Source organism: Cryptomeria japonica, chromosome 7 (genome assembly GCF_030272615.1).
Source record: "Cryptomeria japonica chromosome 7, Sugi_1.0, whole genome shotgun sequence".
Taxonomy (NCBI): Eukaryota; Viridiplantae; Streptophyta; class Pinopsida; order Cupressales; family Cupressaceae; genus Cryptomeria; species Cryptomeria japonica.
Genome location: NC_081411.1, coordinates 196,483,974 through 196,504,531, shown reverse-complemented (window position 1 = coordinate 196,504,531; position 20,558 = coordinate 196,483,974). Strand labels below are relative to the sequence as shown.

General features: G+C 37.8%; 1 protein-coding gene across 1 annotated transcript in view; it reads right to left on the bottom strand.

The window, feature by feature from the left end:
- LOC131056387 (guanine nucleotide-binding protein subunit gamma 1) overlaps positions 1-19,103 on the bottom strand; it is a 52,852-nt gene extending 33,749 nt beyond the window's left edge. Inside the window, exon 1 of the mRNA XM_057990757.2 lies at positions 18,360-19,103. Within this exon, the coding sequence (XP_057846740.1) occupies positions 18,360-18,512 (153 nt within the window). The 5' untranslated portion in view covers positions 18,513-19,103. The remainder of the gene's footprint in view (positions 1-18,359) is intronic.
- Between the last annotated feature and the right edge of the window lie 1,455 nt (positions 19,104-20,558).

Here is a 20,558-nt window from a genome sequence, read left to right as displayed (position 1 = left end):
CTGAGACTTTTGTATTATGGGCTTTTAACGTTTTTTCCAAAAAAATGTGGTGTTTTTCTGGATTTTTGTAATTTTTTCCTCAAAAATTATATTCTGTTTTTTAACGTTTTCCTCAAAAATCTCCTATTTTTGTTCTTGGTGCCTTCAAACACCCTTGCAATAAAAAAAGTTGCTTTTTTTTCTCTTGCTTTGGGTGTGATTTCCACCAACAATAACTTGCGATATCCTTAAACTAATCTTAATTTCCCTTACGAGTATTCCATGCGGTACTTGGATAAAAAATTGCCTATGCAATCTTATAATAGTAAACTTTGATATCATGAAGAGTTTCAACCAAGGCAAAACAATAACTTGTGGTATCCTCTAAAACCAAGTCTTGATTTTTCATAGAAAATTCCATACAACCCCTTGGAAAAATTGCCTATGCAATCCTTACAACAATACGCTTTGATACGGTAAAGATTCTCAACCAAGGCGATTGTTGTCTTGATGTTCTACATCCAAACTTACTATTTTACATTGCATCAATCACACAACAGTTGAAACTTCGTACCATGAAAACAAACAAAAATACATACATATTTACACCTTAAAATAAGAGTTTCATTCCTTTGAAAAACTTATAAAACCCCAGATATAATTTGAGGAAAAAATTATAAAAACCAAAAAAAAACACCACATTTTTTTGGAAAAAAAAGTGAAAAAACCTAGAATACAGAAGTCTCACTACGTTGAAGAGGACCCACAAAACCCTAGGTTGCAAAAATGCATGGAGAAACCAGAGCCACCACGAATCAAACCTTATTCATGGATTTGAGGCATGCAAATACATCACAATTTGCTGCAAATTGCAGCTCTCGTGGGTTTGCAAAAACCCCAAAAACGCAGGCTAAAACCTCCAGAGCCATCGCCAAACTGCCAACCTACCAAAAACGGCACAATGAATAGAGGCAGAAAAAGTCCTAGGGTACACAAGTTGAAATTGCACCCAAAATCCATCCGCACATTGCAGGAAAAAAAAAAGGGCTTCCTACAAAACACCGTTAGCAAAAAAAAACCAAAAAACAAGCTAGGTCGGACATAGAAAACACAACATAATGCAGGTCGTGCAAAAAAAACCACTATAAAAAACGGTCGTGATTTTTCAAAACAATACCAAATACCTTCAAAAAATCCTCAAAAAAAATGCAGAGACTACAATTTTTTTTTCAAAAAAAAACAATTAAAAAAAATTCTGGAAAACATTCCAAATTGAGGCCTCAAATTTTTATTAAAAAAATCGCCAAACCTTAAAGAACCATTGTATAATTTCTCTTTTGAAAAAACGATATAAACTTATGAGATATATCATATGTCATGAATGTTGGTGTTGGAAATAAGCCACACCCGGACCAACGATGGACTGGTCCAAGAGTGGCCAGTAGCTCAGAGGTAGAGCACTCCAACAGCATATGGAAGGTCCTAGGTTTGAGTCCTAGCTGGTCCATGTCTCAACATGGTATCAGAGCCAGGTCCAGGCTAGGAGCCTGTTGACGTGTATTTTGTACACCATCATACACAGAATAAAATACCTAAAGGCATCTTATCCTCTCTTGAAAAAAAGCCTCTAACTGCTGAAGATTCGCATAAAGGATCAGTTAGGATGACTCCAAGGTTCTAGTTAGTAGGGTCTCTACGTGTGGACAAGCTTCCAGCGGTATGATGTGATTTGTTGTTTCCTCAAGGGGTCTTACGCTTCCGAAAGTTCAAGATTTGCTAAACTAAAGAAATTTTCAAAAAATAACAAAAGAGTAGGGTTTGAAAGAGGTCTAATCTAATCTAACCCTAAGAATGACTTCGTGTGAACAAGACTTGGCAAGATTCAACCAACTTCAATTTTGCCATAAGATAACAACTCAATTGAAATTAGTGCGATCTTCTAAGGTAACAAAATGATTTTCAATACATCAAAGATCAAAGACACTACCACGAAGGTACATATCCAAGATGCAATAATGATTGAAGGTAAAGTGATTCAAGTATATCCAGTCGACCACGCAAGGCGTTCCTACAATCAGCAAGAAGCTAGTGGTATGGAAAGTGAATCCTACCAAAGATCAAGTCTCACACAATGTCCTTCAAACTAACACACTACTTTGATTGAGCATGATTCAAGTAAATTGAACAACCATGAAGATAACCAAGAAAGTTGCAACAAAACACCATAACTTCAATATTTCATTGATTTCCAAGTCATCATATACAACAATTGCTTGAATTCCTTTCCTCAAAACTCAATCTTGCTACAAAATAAAATTGCTTCTAACTTCTAATCTCTTAGCTATCTCTCTTCTCTATTACTCTAGTTACTCTATTACAAATGAAATGAAAAAATGAGGGTATAAATAGCATCCTCAATTACAATGAAAGGTCCAGATTGAAAGTAGATCAACGGTCAAGATCATGACACCTAAACCCTAATTAGGATTTGTTACAAATGGCCTCCTTTTTACTGAACAATATTAAATGCATAGCCAAATATTAAATTTGGCACAAAAACCTAGGAGACATAAACCAATGACAAATAAGATGCCATGTCATCTATAACAACCTCTCATCTAGAATCTTATTCCCTTTCCAATTCTCTTTTTTAGCATATGCAATGAATCTTGATACGATTCCTTCGATCTCTGCAATTGGAATCTCGGGAGGATTCTTCATACTTTCTTCCAAATGGATGACTTGATCGAATGCATCTAGAAGAGCTGCGTCCCATGAAGATTCAAGTTCCTTTGTTCTTTCAATCAAGAGCATGGTGGCAAACATCTGATCATATTGCTCATCTGTAACATTAGCGTCCTTGCAAAAGATGACCTTGATTCTATCCTCTAATTCCTGCATATCCACATCTGTCTCGACCTCGATCCTTCTGCCAAGAATGGTACGAAGTACCTCAAATACTCTGTCCTGGATAGGATTGATCACCTCCTCAACTTGGCTACATTTAGTACTGATGTCCTCGAAGAGAACACTCTTCATATGGAGTAAGGTTGACCACTGAAGCAAACTGTGAGGTCCTCCATCCATGATTTTCTCTTGCGCTAAGACCTTCCTTGATGTGTGTCTAATTACTTTCAAGACAGGAATGACAACATCTTTGGTATGGGCAAATGCGGCTACTGTTATCATCAAATTGTGGATTATCTCAAGAACCTGGATAGCTTGATGAATAATCTTCATCATCCTTGTTACAAATTCCATCCAATTACTTGTACGTTGGACCATATTCCTGAATCTTTCTGCCTCATTGATTGATTGAAGTGGAAGTGCTTGCACTGGGGACCTAGCTGGATCCTGACGTCCCAAAGGTTCATTGATGTGACTGAAATATGTCCTCCATGCACCGACCTCTCTCTCAAGCTTTCTATTCTTCTCCATTTCTTCTCTAAGCTTGTCTTTTAATGCTTCAAATGAGTCGGTAGCATCATCCAATGTCTGCTCTGCTGTGGATGGTCCTAGCTCAAATGTCTGTATATCATATTCCTCTGCTAGGATCTCACCTTCATATTTGTCTACTGCCGGTGTAGCTATCTGCAGTTTTCTGGATCCAGTCTCATCTCGAATCATCTTGGACATCTTGGTAGCCTTCCTCTTTTCTGTTACTTCGTGTGAACGTCCAACAAGGCTCTCTAAATCAATTGCATTGTCCTCGTCCTCTACTACGATCACCTTGGTTAATCTTTCCTTCAACCAATCTGGGATAGCCGATCTTGTCTCTTGAACTCGAATTTCCTTATGCACTATTTCTTCTTGTCTGGGAGGAGATGTTATTTCATTGTCTTCTTTATCTTCATCTAACTCATAATCTTGGAGAGATCCATCTGGTGACCCTTGCTGTGCCTATCCTTCTTCCTGCCCGTCATTCTGTACCATCGACTCCATGGATTCTTCCACTTGAAGTGTCCTCTTCTCTGGTCTAGAAGATGTACCGGATGAACGATCTCGGTTGGCCTCTTGTTTCTTCTTGGAAGATTCTCTCTTTTCCAGGTCTCTCTTTCCTCTTCGAACCTCTTGGATGGAGATTGCCCTCACTGGCACATCGAAGGTTACCTTCACCTGAATTTCTAGGATTAGGATTGCCTTCACTCACACTAGCTCCACCTTCGGCTGGTTTCTCTTCCAAAGTGAAAGTCATAGCTATACCTTGTTCTCTCAACTTCTGATGCTGTACGTCAACCCATCTCCGAGTACAAGACAAGACTGGAGCCATTAAAGCATCTGAATCCACGACCTCGGGCTCATTCCAATCTAACCTTATTGATTTGCTTTCTCGATCATAGGATGACTGGATATGCCTGCCACTGTCCTGTGCTTGGTCGGCCACTCTGTAAATCCTGCATTTCCTGATGAAATCCAAAGGCAATCTAGAATGCATTTTCCGTTTCACTTCAAGATCATCTAAGAGATTCATCATAAAATCTTCTATTTGGTACTCATGCCTAAACTTTCTGCCGACCGTCTCCTCTAAATGTCCATGTGGATCAAAGCTTTCTCTCAAAGCAAAAGATGAAAAAGAATACAAGGTTAACTCCTTCTCTGGGTCATCCATGGCTAAAGCATTAGGACATACCTCAACTGAATTGCCCAAAATGATAGGTACTGGAACTCCATTTTGATGTCTGTGTCTGAATGCCTTCGCATATGCTGCCAACTGCCTTGTTACTTCAAGTAACACAATTCTCTTTGTCGGATATCTCGGCAACATGTATGGAGGTAAAGGACATCCATGCACTCTAATATAAGTGAACTTCGGAAACTGAATGAACCAAGCACCGTACCTCTTTATGAATTCCTGTGCATCCTGAGATAATCTGTTGTGAATTCCACCTTGCAACGTCCTTGTGATGTTCATCGTGAAGGTATCATTAACTAACTTGTAGTTGCTTCCTGGCGGATGATGCAAGTAGGCATAGGAATCACAAGCTCTGACTTCGCCGGGTCCTCTTCCAATCACTCCTCTGTGAGGTAGTCCTGCATACTCAAAACTCCTGATCAAGGCATAGATGACGTATGAACTCATGTGGAAGGACTTAGTAGCCTTGAGTCTCCTCAACTGTACGTCTAAGCAATGGCTAATCATCCTAGCCCAATGTATCGTCCCCTTTCCCTGAACAATCACCTGGATGAAGTAGAACATCCACTTCTCAAAGTAGAAGGCATGAGGGGCTCCTGTAACTCGGTTGAGCATTGTAATCAAATCTCTGTACTCCTCCTGGAAATCAATCCTGTGTGGTGTGTTCGGGATCTTGCTTAGACGGGGACGGCTTTTAAGTAACCAGTTCTTATTGATAATGCTTAGACAAGCATCTGGATCATCTTCGTACATTGACCTGGCTCCTTCTATGCTCTTGTATATCATGTCCCTGTGCTTTGGAAGATGGAAAGCTTCACTTATAGCTTCCTCTGAAAGGTACGCCAAAGTGTTTCCCTCATTGGACACGATCGTTCTGGACTGTGGATCATAGTGACGAGCACACTCGATCATCAACTCATGGCACTGAACAGCTGGAGGAAAGCCGGCCGCCTTAATGATGCCACTCTCGATTATTCTCCGGGCGACAGGTGATGGCTTGCCAATGTAAGGGACCTCTCGAAACTTCTTCGTGCTGAAGTTACCCAAGTTAGTATCCCCAATGTTGATCCACTTCGACACGATCTTAGTCTCCACTTCTTCGGTCTTCTGATCTTCTTTCATGAGAGCTGAACGACTGGTGGATGCTCCCGCATTCGGGGTTGCCATACCTACACAACATTTCATAATGAGAAACTAGATTTTGCAATAAATAACATAGATTAGAGAATATTTTAGGAAACTTCATGATAAGTCCTTGAGTTATCATTTCCTAAAAAAACGATCGAGCTAGGAATTCAAAATTCAAAATTCAAAATTTAAGCTATGACGATCTAAAACTTAAAACAATAAAACCAAATCGCCATACCTCACGAGAGAGCTAACTCTAGAATGCAAATGAATAAAAATCGCCTAGGCAAAATTGACGTTAGATGGCCTTCAACGTGATCTTTTCTTCAAAATAGCAATTTCGCCACCTTTGGTATGTCCTTGACATAGTCTCCAATGCTTGACAGGTTCGCACAATTTAAACTTCAAGTTCGCACCTCCTTGGATAATATTGGCGTGATCTCCAATGTACTTGACAAGTTCGCACCACTTTGCTTTGTATACTCCAAATCGCATTTCTCCTTTGTCTTCCTCAAATCGCATGTAAGAGATGAAAATGATAATGTGAAAATAACAATCTTCACCACCCTCTTTATAGCGCTCACCTTTCACCTCCATATAGGCCGACTTTGGTAAAACTAAAGCAATTTAAACGATTTTTAAATAAATAAATAAAGCCGACCTTCATATCTTAGCGCTCCACTCGATTTTTTTATTAATTAATAATTAATTATTAAATGCCTTTATTATTTAAGTTGTCAAATTCGATTTTTTTTTACAAAGGCAAAAATAATTAATAAATATTAAGCGCAAATATTAAATGCTATTTTAATTGGATTTTCAAACTTATCGAATTTTCTAGCATTTAAATAATTTCAAAAATATTTGCTTGAGCGCCAAAATTTGAAAATGAAATATACAAACCTCATCGCCCTAGTCCCTGACTGAGGGACAGGAGCGATCCATCACCTTGGTCATGATCCTTGCATTTTTGACGTCCAAAGTCTTCATCTCCACGTTGAACTTGGCATTTTCGTTGGGTCCTTCGAGCTTGAGTGTCTTGCTTGTGCGAATGAATACCCTTTTAATGTGACATCGCCCTGGTCCCTTGGAGAGGGACAAGAGCGATCTTCATGCTTTCTCCATTTCAAGCTCATCTTAACGTTCTCCCCCTTTGTATCGCCTTCCAAGTGATGTTTTAAACCTCGTGCAACTTTGCTTTAACGTGATCTTTAAAGGATAACAAGTGTTTTAGCCAATATCGCCCTGGTCCCTTGGAGAGGGACAGGAGCGATCCTAGTGTTTTCTCCTTAATCTTGCATCTTTGATCTCAAATTTCCATCATAAGGTGAATAATAACATTGTTTCTTTACTCCATACTTGTTTTTCTTGACTTCTATAAGGCATTTAGATGTTTGGAAGGATCATCGCCCTTGTCCCTTAGAGAGGGACAGGAGCGATCTTGAAGCTCTAGCCAAAATGCGTTATCTTTCAACCTTGGTTCCTCGTTCATTGCCTTTTAAAGGACGTCCTTGATCTCGCGTGAACTTGCCTTGACATGCACTTGAAGGAAAATGAAGGATCCTATGAAAATCGCCCTGGTCCCTTCCTGAGGGACAGGAGCGATATAGCCTCTTTGTTCAATTTGATGATCGTTTAACGTTTGAAGCCTTCGAACATCATCCTCTAATCATGCCTTGGACCTTTTACCACCTTGCAAAACCTTAACCTCACGTGATTTTTGCATGAATTGGCCAATATAATAGATATCGCTCTAGTCCCTTGGAGAGGGACAGGAGCGAACCTCATGGTTTTGAGCTTGTCTTTGCTTCCATCAACTTGTAATTGCTATCATTGTGTAAAATGGAGTCCCCTTGATCCCCTTGGTTGCTTGACACTTGACAAATTTTCGAAATCTAAGCCTTTATGGAAATATCGCTCTGGTCCCTTCCTGAGGGACAGGAGCGAATTAGGTGTCTTGATGAAATTCTTTCAATATTGGTGACCTTTGATGCTTTGTGCTTGATGGAGATGCTTCGAAACGCCTTTGCCACCTTGTATCCGGTACTTGGAGTGTTTTGAACTTGGAGAAAAGGCAATATAATCATTATATCGCCCTAGTCCCTTGTAGAGGGACAGGAGCGATCTAGGTCCTGTAGGCTTCATTTCGCTTTATCACCTTCAAAAATTATCTTCAACGAATTCATCATAACTCCTTTCATCCATCCATGCCTTGGGATTCCTTCAAACTTGGCAAGAAAATCATCTATGACAAAAATCGCTCTGGTCCCTGCCTGAGGGACAGGAGCGAACTTGAGCATTTGGGTCCCTTGTTGACGTTTCATAATCTTCAATTTGTCTTCAACGGGTTTAACTCATATCTTTTCTTGCCTTCAAACGTAAAACTTGCTTGATTTTCGCCAAAAACATGCCTTATGAAGAACTTCGCTCTGGTCCCTGGGAGAGGGACAGGAGCTACAAAGAACTTCGCCCTGGTCCCTTGGAGAGGGACAGGAGCGATTTTGGCATTTTAGTTCATTCTCCTTCACGACGACACTTCAAGTTATATTCATTTGGTAGAACACATCTCCTTGGACCTCTTCAAATCATCAAGTCGTTAAAATCCTGCAAGGACAAAGCAATATTTGATTTTAAGCTCCGGTCCTTCACTGAGGGACAGGAGCGATTTTGACTCCTGGAGGCATTTCCGTGTTCGTGAAATTCTTCAATTTATATTCAACGGAAAGATCACGCCTTTCTCTACCACTTCCAATTCGAAATTCATCTTGACTCTGCAAAGACAGTAAGATTTTTGAAAACGAGCTCCGGTCCTTCACTGAGGGAGGGACAGGAGCGATTTTGCTCCTACAGGCCAAAATATCATGATTTCGGGATTTTAATCACTTCACAAGGCAAAAATAAGTCATTTCCCATGCCCGGGATCAAATATCAAAAAACTCAAAATTTGGTCAGAATTCCTCAATTGGACAAAAATTCACATTTCATCATCAACACTTAGACAAATTTAAGCTCTGCACTCAAAATTCCAATTGAAAATAGACCAACTCACTTAGCCTCTGGCGAATTCATTTTATCAAAATTGCATCCTACGAGAGGAAGCTCAAAAAGCTCTCAAAACTGACTGGATTCTAGCCTGAAAAGACGCCAATTAAAACCCTAAGGCTTGACCCTAAATCCAGACAATTGACTGACTAACAAAACCCTAAAAAACGAAGCGAAAGGCAAGCGAAAAACGAGCAAAAAGAGGGGGTCCCCATTTTAAATGGGGCGATGTGTGAAATGGTCACAACAGAGCCCCAAGAACACGAGAGGTGTGGCTTAAGGGGGGGTGTTGGTGTTGGAAATAAGCCACACCCAGACCGACGATGGACTGGTCCAAGAGGGGCTAGTAGCTCAGTGGTAGAGCACTCTAGCAGCGTATGGAAGGTCCTAGGTTCGAGTCCTAGCTGGTCCATGTCTCAACAATGAATCATTTAATATTTTGAATTATCATTTATCAATACTGCTTTAGTATGCTTTTGTTTAGTTTTCCATTGAACATTGATAATAACATTAAAACAATGCAACTAAGTAGCTGCTACTCCTATTGTTTAGCTCTAATGAACCAAATGCTGATTTGGGTACTTTCAATGAAGATCAATATGACATTTATGCACACAATTCTTGCATTTGACTACAAATACTGAACATGCTCCATTTCTTGCATATAACATTGATATTATGGTTAGTTTTGTTTACTTGTCCGCACTTTCTATATTTATTTATGGACATGACTAATCCATACCACACCCTAAGGTCTTAAAAAAAATGGTAAACCAACCAACCCCCCATTCCAATAATCTGTTGTAGAAAAATACAAGTTTCTTATTGAAATGTGGGAAAAGGATTGAGCTGTCTTTTCACTGTCCCAGTGGGGATTTCAGTGTTGATTTTGTAACCAGGTTAGAAAATTAAATAGGATTCGGATTGCCTTAAGGCATCATCCGAATCCTTATAGGGCAGGGCCCTATCTATTGTATTATATTTATGTGTAAAACAAATAGGGCTGGCCCCTTTATATCCTCACGCCAAACATAAAAGAACTCATGCTTCCTTATAGGGCCGACCCTATATTTGTGCGAAGTTAAGTCTATGTAAAACGTGTGGACCTATCCATCATTATAGGGCCGACTCATGCTTCCAAACGTGTGGACCTATCCATCATTGTAATATGTAAAAGGTTTTAGCGCCCAAGGTTAAATGGGCTGACTTAGAGATAAATTAAAGGATGAACCTCATATATTATATCAGTCACTTGCAAGGCTTAAACAGATATTGTATTTTCATGGAATCATCCTCTGCTAGATGCGAATTCTGATCTGCACTTCAGAAGACAGCGAATCTCTCCTCATGCTGGGCTAACATTTGTGTAGAAGATATTTGCCTAAATCTGCTCCTGCAGACTGTGAACATGAACTAGGGGTCTGCTCTTCATCATTTTGGAAATTCATCAAGTTCAGATCAGAACTTAAGTCTCAGATAAGTCGCTCCAATTGTGCCCTAGCTGGGTTGTTATTGTACTTACAAATTCAATATAACATAATCAGATCTGAGGATCTGTAGTTACTGGGTTTTTCCTCCTAGAGGGAGGTTTTCCCAGGGTAGTCTTGTGTTGTGTAATTCTCTATTTGTATGCTTTACTGTGCAACTTTAGTTTTCTGTTTATTGTGGATAATCTGATCATGAAAACTAACATGGTATCAGAGCCTAGGTTTGCATGTGCAATGATCAGATTTACAGCCTGGACTTCTGTGTGACGGCTAGGGTTTTGAGATGATTACATGCACAGTCAAGGTCCTTCATCTGCATCAATGAATTCCTCATCCTCTTAGCATCTTAGAACCTTCAAAGGTGATGAATCTCAATTTATTTCAAGGGAGATAGGTAAGTGAAGTTGTAGGTGATTTGAAACTTACCTTATTTTGATACTTGCTGTCATCCTTATATATTTCTGCTATCATATACCTGCTATCACTTATATATTCAATGTATTCATGGCTGAATAGTGATAGTATATATATATGGATGTGTATTAGGATCCCAATATAGGTAAATGACTTCTATCTATATGTTTGAATTTGTGTTTTGAGGGTTTGTGTTTTGTTTTACCATATCATGTCTCTAAGGTAACCTAATGTCTACTCTTGAAGATAATGTTTTCAAATTATGTCTCTCTGAAGAAAGCTTTCATGCATGACCTGAGAAGCCCTCCCTCAATCAGATCTTGTCATCGGACTAATTATGAAAGTCTAGCTTTCATCTCTCTCTTTTAAGATGCTATGGGTCCACTTCGTAAGTAAGAATGAATCATCAGGTCTATGAATTCTCTATTTAGATAGGGTTTTAGAGGGAGTCTTGATATCTTTTAATATCTCAATTTCATTCTTGGGTTCTAATCATTATGGTTTAATAGAGGAATTGATAATATATATCTAATGTATATTCCTTGTCTATTGCAAAATGTTTATTTATGATGATACTAACCATGATACACTAGGTGTATCATCCACCCTCTGCGGAGTGCAAGGTGGCAGTTCTCTCTCACCCTCTGCGGAGTGCAAGGTGAGTCCACCCTCTGCGGAGTGCAAGGTGGCAGTTCTTTCCACCCTCTGCGGAGTGCAAGGTGGCGGTTATTTCCCACCCTCTGCGGAGTGCAAGGTGGCGGTTATTTCTCACCCTCTACGGAGTGCAAGGTGAGTTCACCCTCTGCTGTGTGCAAGGTGACAAATTGTCCTTCTCTGGGAGAAGTTTATGTATCCTCTGCGGTTGTGCATGATTTATGTTATATGGTTATGTATATCTTTGAGTATTAATTATTGCAAGTGTGCATATGGAAAGGTCTCTTTCATCCTCTGTGGATGTGCATAATGAAAGATAATGGTGTTATATGAAAGATAATGGTGTTATATGCAGGTTCTCAGGAAAGTGTGAAGCGTTGGCTTCTTCCTCTGCAGGCATTTCTAGAAAAGATCATGTAAAGGTTCATTGTAATGTAATTGCGTGATCAAATCACGAATTGTATATTGATTGAACAATTAGGGCTGGGCCCTAATCCTAAAACTTGTAAATGTTCATGCCATGGATTTGTCCATGTGAATTTGGTTATGTATTTATTTTCCTTCCTAGTTAAGAGGGAGTGTTGATTTTGTAACTAGGTTAGAAAATTAAATAGGATTCGGATTGCCTTAAGGCATCATCCAAATCCTTATAGGGCAGGGCCCTATCTATTGTATTATATTTATGTGTAAAACAAATAGGGCTGGTCCCTCTATATCCTCACACCAAACATAAAAGAACTCATGCTTCCTTATAGGGCCGACCCTATATTTGTGCGAAGTTAAGTCTATGTAAAACGTGTGGACCTATCCATCATTGTAATATGTAAAAGGTTTTAGCGCCCAAGGTTAAATGGGCCAACTTAGAGATAAATTAAAGGATGAACCTCATATATTATCTCAGCCACTTGCAAGGCTTAAACAGATATTGTATTTTCATGGAATCATCCTCTGCTAGATGCGAATTCTGATCTGCACTTCAGAAGACAGCGAATTCTTCCTAAAGGACAGCGAATCTCTCCTCATGCTGGGCTAACATTTGTGTAGAAGATATTTGCCTAAATCTGCTCCTGCAGACTGTGAACATGAACTAGGGGTCTGCTCTTCATCATTTTGGAAATTCATCAAGTTCAGATCAGAACTTAAGTCTCAGATAAGTCTGCTCCAATTGTGCCCTAGCTGGGTTGTTATTGTACTTACAAATTCAATATAACATAATCAGATCTGAGGATCTGTAGTTGCTGGGTTTTTCCTCCTAGAGGGAGGTTTTCCCAGGGTAGTCTTGTGTTGTGTGATTCTCTATTTGTATGCTTTACTGTGCAACTTTAGTTTTCTGTTTGTTGTGGATAATCTGATCATGAAAACTAACATTCAGAAGCTAAATTTCAATGGTGAATTCCATGGCAATTTGGGTCTACCTGGTGGGCCAGGGACTTTAATGAAACTGTGATGTTCCCACCCTTGTCAGCACCCGACTGATTTGACGCGATTCGTCAATTTCGTGAAGTCTCTAAGAAGAGACGAAATTGCAAAGGAGGCAACACTTATATGTAGACGTATACATCTCATAATTGATATTCACGATTCTAAGCACAGGGAATTCCTTTATGCATCGATCATTTATTTCATCATACCCGATGATATAGAAGCAACATATCATCGCCACAATGGAAGACGGATCAGCAGATCGAGGGTATATTAATCATCAAGCAAAAATCCGATCAATAAGTAAGTAGTTAAAGGGTGGAATTAATGAACAATGATTAGGAATTGTATATGTGTAAACAAACTAATGATCATCTAGAAAGGTGCGATTAGGGAAGAATAAAGAGGTGTCCATTCCCAAGGAGAAATTCAACCATCCGGTCCATAAGATATATAATGGAATCAATCTCACTCTCAAGGGGCATCAGATAGAAAATAGAAGAAGAATTGCTATTTGTATTCCTCCTTGAATCACAGGACTAAGCAACAGCCATCGACATTAAGTTAATACTACCAGTGGGAGATCAGAAACGACACCACTGTATTCACATATTTCTCCAAAGGGTGAGCAGACACAGCCTCATAGCATTCTTGCCATCATCGAATCAAAAGGAGTCTCATAGCCTATCTCACATCACTACGGCGGAGGAGCAGAGAACTCGCCATATTGCAGATTGATCACCCTATCATCACATAATTTTCAAAGTCATATCTGAGACAGCTGATATACTACATTCGATCAGTCCAGTATTATTTGCAGTCTATATAATATTTGTATTAACATATGTTGAGCATATGTTCCACAATTGATATACTACCATTATGTTAAATATTTATCATCAGCGTTCATAAGGTTTTGTGTCCTTGACAAGAAGAAGTCTCTGGACACTGATTTCTGAGTAATTATCCCAAATTCTTCAGAACTAACATAAGGGGACATTACAGAAACATTCTCCAGACTCTTGTCTGAGTACCTTCTCAGTTAACCTTGATATTGTTTCAAGCAATATGGTTGAAGCTATTAGAAATTTAGAGCCGTGGAGAGAGTCTCAAGCTGGAAAAATTGATTGTGGAAGGTGATTCACAAAAGGAGGCTACATTAATTGGCACTTTCCGTTGCAAAATTTAAGAAGGTACACTGGCTTCTTTGCTATTGAGAAGGCAATAAGGCAATAAACTACTTAGGAAACCCTGGATTAGATCATCTAGGATTAGAAACTTCATTCTCCCAAATCATCCTGAAAGGGCCTACAGGACATCATCATAGAGAGAAAGCTTCCCCCTAGATCCTTCCTCAAATCCCTCACTTATGGCAAGTCCCTATTTTCAAATGGAAGTGCCCAACTTAGTATCCTAGGATTTTATGCTTCTCCACATGTAGTAGCAACATCTTTTACATACACCAAGAACTGCAATCATTTATTGCTTGAGGTGCTCTTCAGCAAGCACAAGGCTCTCCTAATTCTTGATTTAATCATTAATGTAAAACACTGTCCAGATTGATCATGTTTCTCTTCCACCCTCTCTCTTTTGGCTGTGTTAGTTTTGTTTACCATCCATGTTGCTTGAGGCAATTCTATCAACAGCATTCATCCATAGCCCCCAATTGTGGCCAGCAGCTTTGTTTCAACCAAAGATTTGAAGGAATAATCAGCATCTCTGACTAAAAAAACCCTGAAATCTGTTTGCCCAGTTATAGGAAAGAAACAACCTTCACACAAACACCCAGCATCAGAGCTTCACGAAATTATTGGGAGGATTTTTTGCAGATGAGTCATGTGGAGAGGCATTTGAACTCCTTCACTACGTTCTGCTGAATGTACAGGATGTGGGTGCTAAATTTATGGTATTTTTGAGCATTATATGCCTGGGCTAAATGCAAAGATAAGTCTTTTGGAGGCAAATTTAGAGGCTTGCAAGCAATTAATATAGGAACTCTTTGATTATTTAAAATCCCTCAAAGGTAATGATTATTTACATCCCTCAAAGGTAATGATTATTTGCATCCCTTAAAGGTAATCTCATATGACTTTCTAGGAAGTTCATCCCAGATTGCTTCTTGAATCATGTCAAAGGTGATTGCCCATCCCCAGCCCACCTGAATTGTGCATCATCCTCCTAGCAGGTGGAACCCTCTGAGGCACTCTCTACCTCTCTGGTGCTGAAAGGAGGTGAGTGCCTATCATAAGAGCTCTCCAGAAAGTTCACAAGGAGATGGTGCTGCAGGAAATAACAGCCCCTGCTTCAGAAGAGAATTTCTTTGGTATTTGTAAGAAGGGTGTGGGCCTGGATATTGCAGACTTTGGCAGGGTATCTGTGGGTTGTTGATAGCCCCTGGGGATTTCTTTGTCTCTCAGTTTATTTGTTTTATGCTTTTAGGTTTACTGCCTAATCTTAGAAACTCTTTTCTTTTAATGTTCAGTTACCTCAATATATTGATTGGGAAGATGATAGTTTTTCTTTTTTGCTATGCCATGTGATGCTGAACCAGCTTCATGGTGACCTTAAACTCTAGTTCAAATAGATGACGTTTTATGATTATTTATGAGGTTTTCTAATGTGTTTTCTTGGACCACGGAGCCCCAATTGCCAACCCCCATTAAATTAACCAAATAAAAACAAACAATTAAGAGATGGAATATCCTAACTGGAATTGACTTCAGTTTCATTTAATGTCCCACAAAGGTAAAAGCTCACGAAAAGTGACAAATGTAAGATAAAAACTATGGCTTAGTAATATTCTACATTCCTTCCAACAAGGCCATACACAGGAATACCAAAGAGACTCTGGATAATAAGTATGAATTCAAGATGAAAACACATCAAAATGACTGTGACTAAAGCATTTCAAAAAAGCACGGTTATATCAGATAAATCCTTGAAATTTTCATTTTCTGCTTCTGATTATAAATAAGTGGCAAGAATTAGTTTGATAACTTATGAAAGTCAAATAGATGAAAAATTCTCTCAAGGAGGACTTGCATTCAATATGAAGACACAAAAGCTAGTTCACATTACAATTACTAACTTAACAACAAGAAGCTGAGCACAGGGATAGAGCTCTTGCGCTCCAGAAATTTCCCTTGGGGTGGCTTTGGTTTGTTCATCGCGGGCATGGAGAGGGGACCCGCAGCTACTAAATTAGGGAGGATCATTGCAGACCAGGGGCAGTCCAAGGGTTGACTGTAAGGGCGTCCCCGCTACGGCGGCCTCGAGGCGTGCTCACTACCGGAAGGAGTTAGCAACCTTTAGTCAAGTTCGATGAAGCCATAGGGGACTGCGGCTGTGTCTTTATGACACGCTTCTATGAGCATCTAACGCCCTATGGTTGAGAATTATACCCTTACGTTGGGAAGTAATGACCCCAACCGGATAGAACATTTCAGCAACGTGCGACCTAGGAGACCAATTCTACTAGGTTGAGAGACTGAGACAAAGTGGGTCCAGTGGAACATCCCAGCCAGCGATTAGTCTAGCATCCTATAACTCGACAATTCTAACTAGCCCCTCATGAGCCAATTAGCAATATGTCATATGACCCAAATTTAACAATTATAAAACCAAAATTGATAACAAGGCTGGTTTTGTACTTAGCAGACACCATATCCTAAGTGATACTATAGAAATTACTAAGTTTTATGCACAAAATCAACCAAAATGAAACTAGTGGTTACCATGCACTGTTTTTTGACCTGACATTATGAGCTCCCAATATAAAGCTAAGAAAATTTTGGATTATCCTGATCCGATTAATAGACCCACATTGCCAATCAAATGTCATGAATTCAGTTACTGAAAACCCTCCAGAAAGGTTGAATGGTCTAGTAATTAGCTTTCTTATAATGGCTACAAAGAAATCACGTTCCCACTAAAGTTCAACAGCTAGAGAAATATGAAATAACGGTTTAGAAGGCAGCAATTTCCATTTGGCAACCACACATGCTAAAGTCAATTCACAAGGAAGTCATGTTCCTTCCACATATAGCATGACACAGTAAAAAATGCTAAGCCGTAAAAACTAATCAATGGTTAACATTCAAGCACTGGTGACAATGAACTCACTTCAAATACAGTCACTTGGTTCTTTTTTTGTTATATTTATAGATTGTAACTTATAGACTCTTGTTTCTTTTTAAAAGTTGGCACTCACTTTTGTCTCCTTCCTATTGGTGGTGGGTGTACTTTAGGGTCCCATTGAGCTACTTTTGCCATTTGGGACCATTAAAATAATTTCTTTTTATATAGACCCCTGGACTTAATGTCAAATAAACTTAAAGTTGATTTAGTGGTTACTTTTGTCACTCGGCATGTGATTGAAATCCCTTAGTGTGGCATGCTTTCTCCAACGAAACTGCATAATCCATAATGCCATAAAGATATATCTACTAAGCATAATATGCAAGTACACAATTATCCGTCTTGTTTCTTTACTTACCCACACACAATGCACCTGACCTATTGTGAAATAGGGTCACGATCTAACCCTAAGCATATGCACCTTGAGAGGTCATGAATTTGATTTCCAAAAGATAAACAAGACTTGCATTAGGCAAGCTCTAGTGAGTAAATAAGCTGAGCTTGCAAGTCGATTTGGGTACTAGCCAATGCTCAAATTGTGTAGGCAAAATAATTTTGTGGGTTTACAGACATCAGATTATTTCACTTTTACTGTGTGCAAGGTTTAGATGAATCCTCTGATATTAGATGCAACAGTTGAGTCAGCACAGTTACCTGCACAAAGCAACATACACCTGTGGCCTAATGCCGAAAAGTTTGAACCCGTAGTTCTCTTTGTCACTCAACGTGTGAATGAATTCCCATAGATTTAATTTTTTTCTCAAAATAAACAACATTGCCTGTAACAACCACAGGAAACAAATATACTAGCTAATATTCACAACTAGACGATAATCCATTTCATTCTGCCACTTTCGCACAAAATGCATCAGACCTATAATGAAACAGGGCCATGATCTAGCGATTAGTACATGCACCATGGTTCCTTGTGTGATTCATGCCATAGACGATTAGTGAATCTGCTCTAATGACAATTGAAACTGCTCAATTGGGTAGGGAGAACAATCTTGGTGGGTTTACAAAGATGAATCTCTCCGGCTTTTGCTGTTTATGAGATTTGGGTGATTCCTCTAGAATTAGGTGGCATACTTCCAGTAAGGATTATCCAAAGCCAGACATTGAAAAATTCTGATAGCCAGGATTTATTGCCTGCTCTTTACCAGCTGAAAAAAAACTACAATACCACTTACACTTTAACAAGTTCAACACCACTAACACTTTCCAAAATCCTTACACGAACCATCAACGGAAGGAATTGTTATACTTTCATCATTCAAAAACAACAGTATTGGGTACCCTGAATTAGATAAATTCTGAAACCCCACTTTGCATGGTCAGAAAAGTAACCTCCAATTCTAGCCAAAACCAGAAATTCAATAACTATTTTAATGATAAAATCTTCACGCCTTTCCATTAAACTCAAGCAAAAACTACAATGAGGTAAAACTAAGCTTTACACTGACCTCCAGATACCGAATCTCCTGATTCAATCTGTTCAGTTCTACTTGCTTGCGATGCTTGCCGCGTCCGTCTGTTTCCGTACATGGCGGTTTCGAATCCTGTTGCTGACCATTCTGAGACTCTGTACTCACAGACTGAGCTCTTTCCTCCTCCATGAAAATCAACAAATGCTAACCCAAAAATAATTAAAAATCAAATGGGTATTCTCATATGATGTTTGCAATAAACCTCAATAAAGCTTCTACAACCTAGCTATGTCAATTCCATCTCATTCTTCTCTTTACACCAATAGATAGCTGCAGTGACTAATTTTCAGGCTGATCTGAGCACTCAAGAGTGGCAGCTCATTAACATAACAGTAAAAACAATTGGCTGCAAAAATGGCAGAAAAAGCGCTCAGGTTGAAGTTAAGCGAAAAATCATGACCTTCTTTCTCCCCATGAGAGAATTTACCATCAGATATCGTTACCTGGGACACTTCATTCCTGAGAAATGAAGAATAATTTAAGGACATTTAGTTGCCCGTTACGTAAGAAAGCATTCTGCCTTGGTTTCTGTTCTTGTTTTTTAATTTTTACAGTCTTTTCGTTACCTACTTTTTCACGGGGTCTTTTTCATTGCCATTATTTTATTTCCTATAATGGATTTCTTCTTCTTGTTGTTGTGTTAACTAGGTAACTGTTACAAATCTGAAGGCCACAGCATGTCCAGCGACATTGAGGTAAGGCGGCTGAGCTGCTTTTTGCTTTATGGAAACTTGTTTAAACCTTTGGATGTCAGCCGTTAAGCTTTCACGGTCACCATTAAGTATCCAATGTATTTTTTTTTTATCATTTCCAAGGCATTTGTTTTTACGTAGATTTTAGTCATTTCAATAGGACGGTGATGTAGAATTGTCAGCTATTATTGGCATGTAAATCTTTAAAAAATCTATGTCTTTGTGATGAATAATTTGTCAGCTAGTATTGGCAAATAAATTTTAAAAAATCTTTCTTTTTGTTATTAGTACTTGTCTTTAGGCAATACTCTTGTAATGAGTTTTTTGTTTTTCCAGTTAATTAAGTATTAAAAAAATTAATTTGAACCAATCACAAATAAATTTTAACTTTTAATTTTTTCAATCTTTTTATTTACCAAAGTCTAATTGTACAATTTAGCAAAATAATTAGTTTTAGTGGCAACTATATAGCTAGAAATATATGTAAATTTAGGATAATTTTGATGTTTGTTTCCTTAAGCTTTCCGAAGGTGTTCGGACCAAATTTAATGGACATTCTTTATTCACTATAACAAACGACATTTCATTTCAAAAGTCTTTACTAAAATTTAATCGATATTATTGCTTATTCTTTTTCCTTAATTTTTTAATTTAATTTAACTTTATTGGTCTCACTCCGGCACATATTGCTATATGTATTATAGATATTTTATAGAGGAAAATAACATAAATACATCTATAATCAAATCAAATAATAAAAGTATCAAATTGTATAAAATTTTAAGGGATATATATTTATAATAATAATTACATAAGTTAAAAAAATGTTATGTTATAATAAAATAAATTGATTTGTTATTTTTAGTTACAGTTTTCTTTTTTTGAATTAATATGTTTAAAATTAATTATACTTTTATACATATTTTATTATATTTAAATTACAATGAATTAAAAAAATTATTACTATTTTTATTTAATTAATTTGACTTAATAAAATTATTATCTATCAATATTAATGTTATTTATTATTAATTTTAATTTTTCTTAATATTTAATTTTTTATATAGTTTTGTTTACACATTTTTGTTTATTATATTTTAGTTTTTAAAGTAGATTTAAATCTAAAACTATTTCAATTATTTAACTTTATTTTGTCAAATTAAAAATTTATTAGGATTTCTTTAATTTATATTAGTTTTTCTTTAATTTTTTTTATCTTAATTATTATAATTTTTAAAATATAACCATTATTAAAATTAAAACATAGTTATTATTAAAACTATACTAAAAACAAGGCACTCCACTTGTTTTATATATATATATATAATGTCTAAGAGGAAAACACATATTGACTGTGAATTTTGAAAGGAAGATAGTTATACTGTGTGCGAATTTTTTTAATTTGTAATTAATTGATAATAATTTGTGATTACGATTTGAAAACTTAAAAGGAAGACATTTATATTGAGTGATATAATTTTTA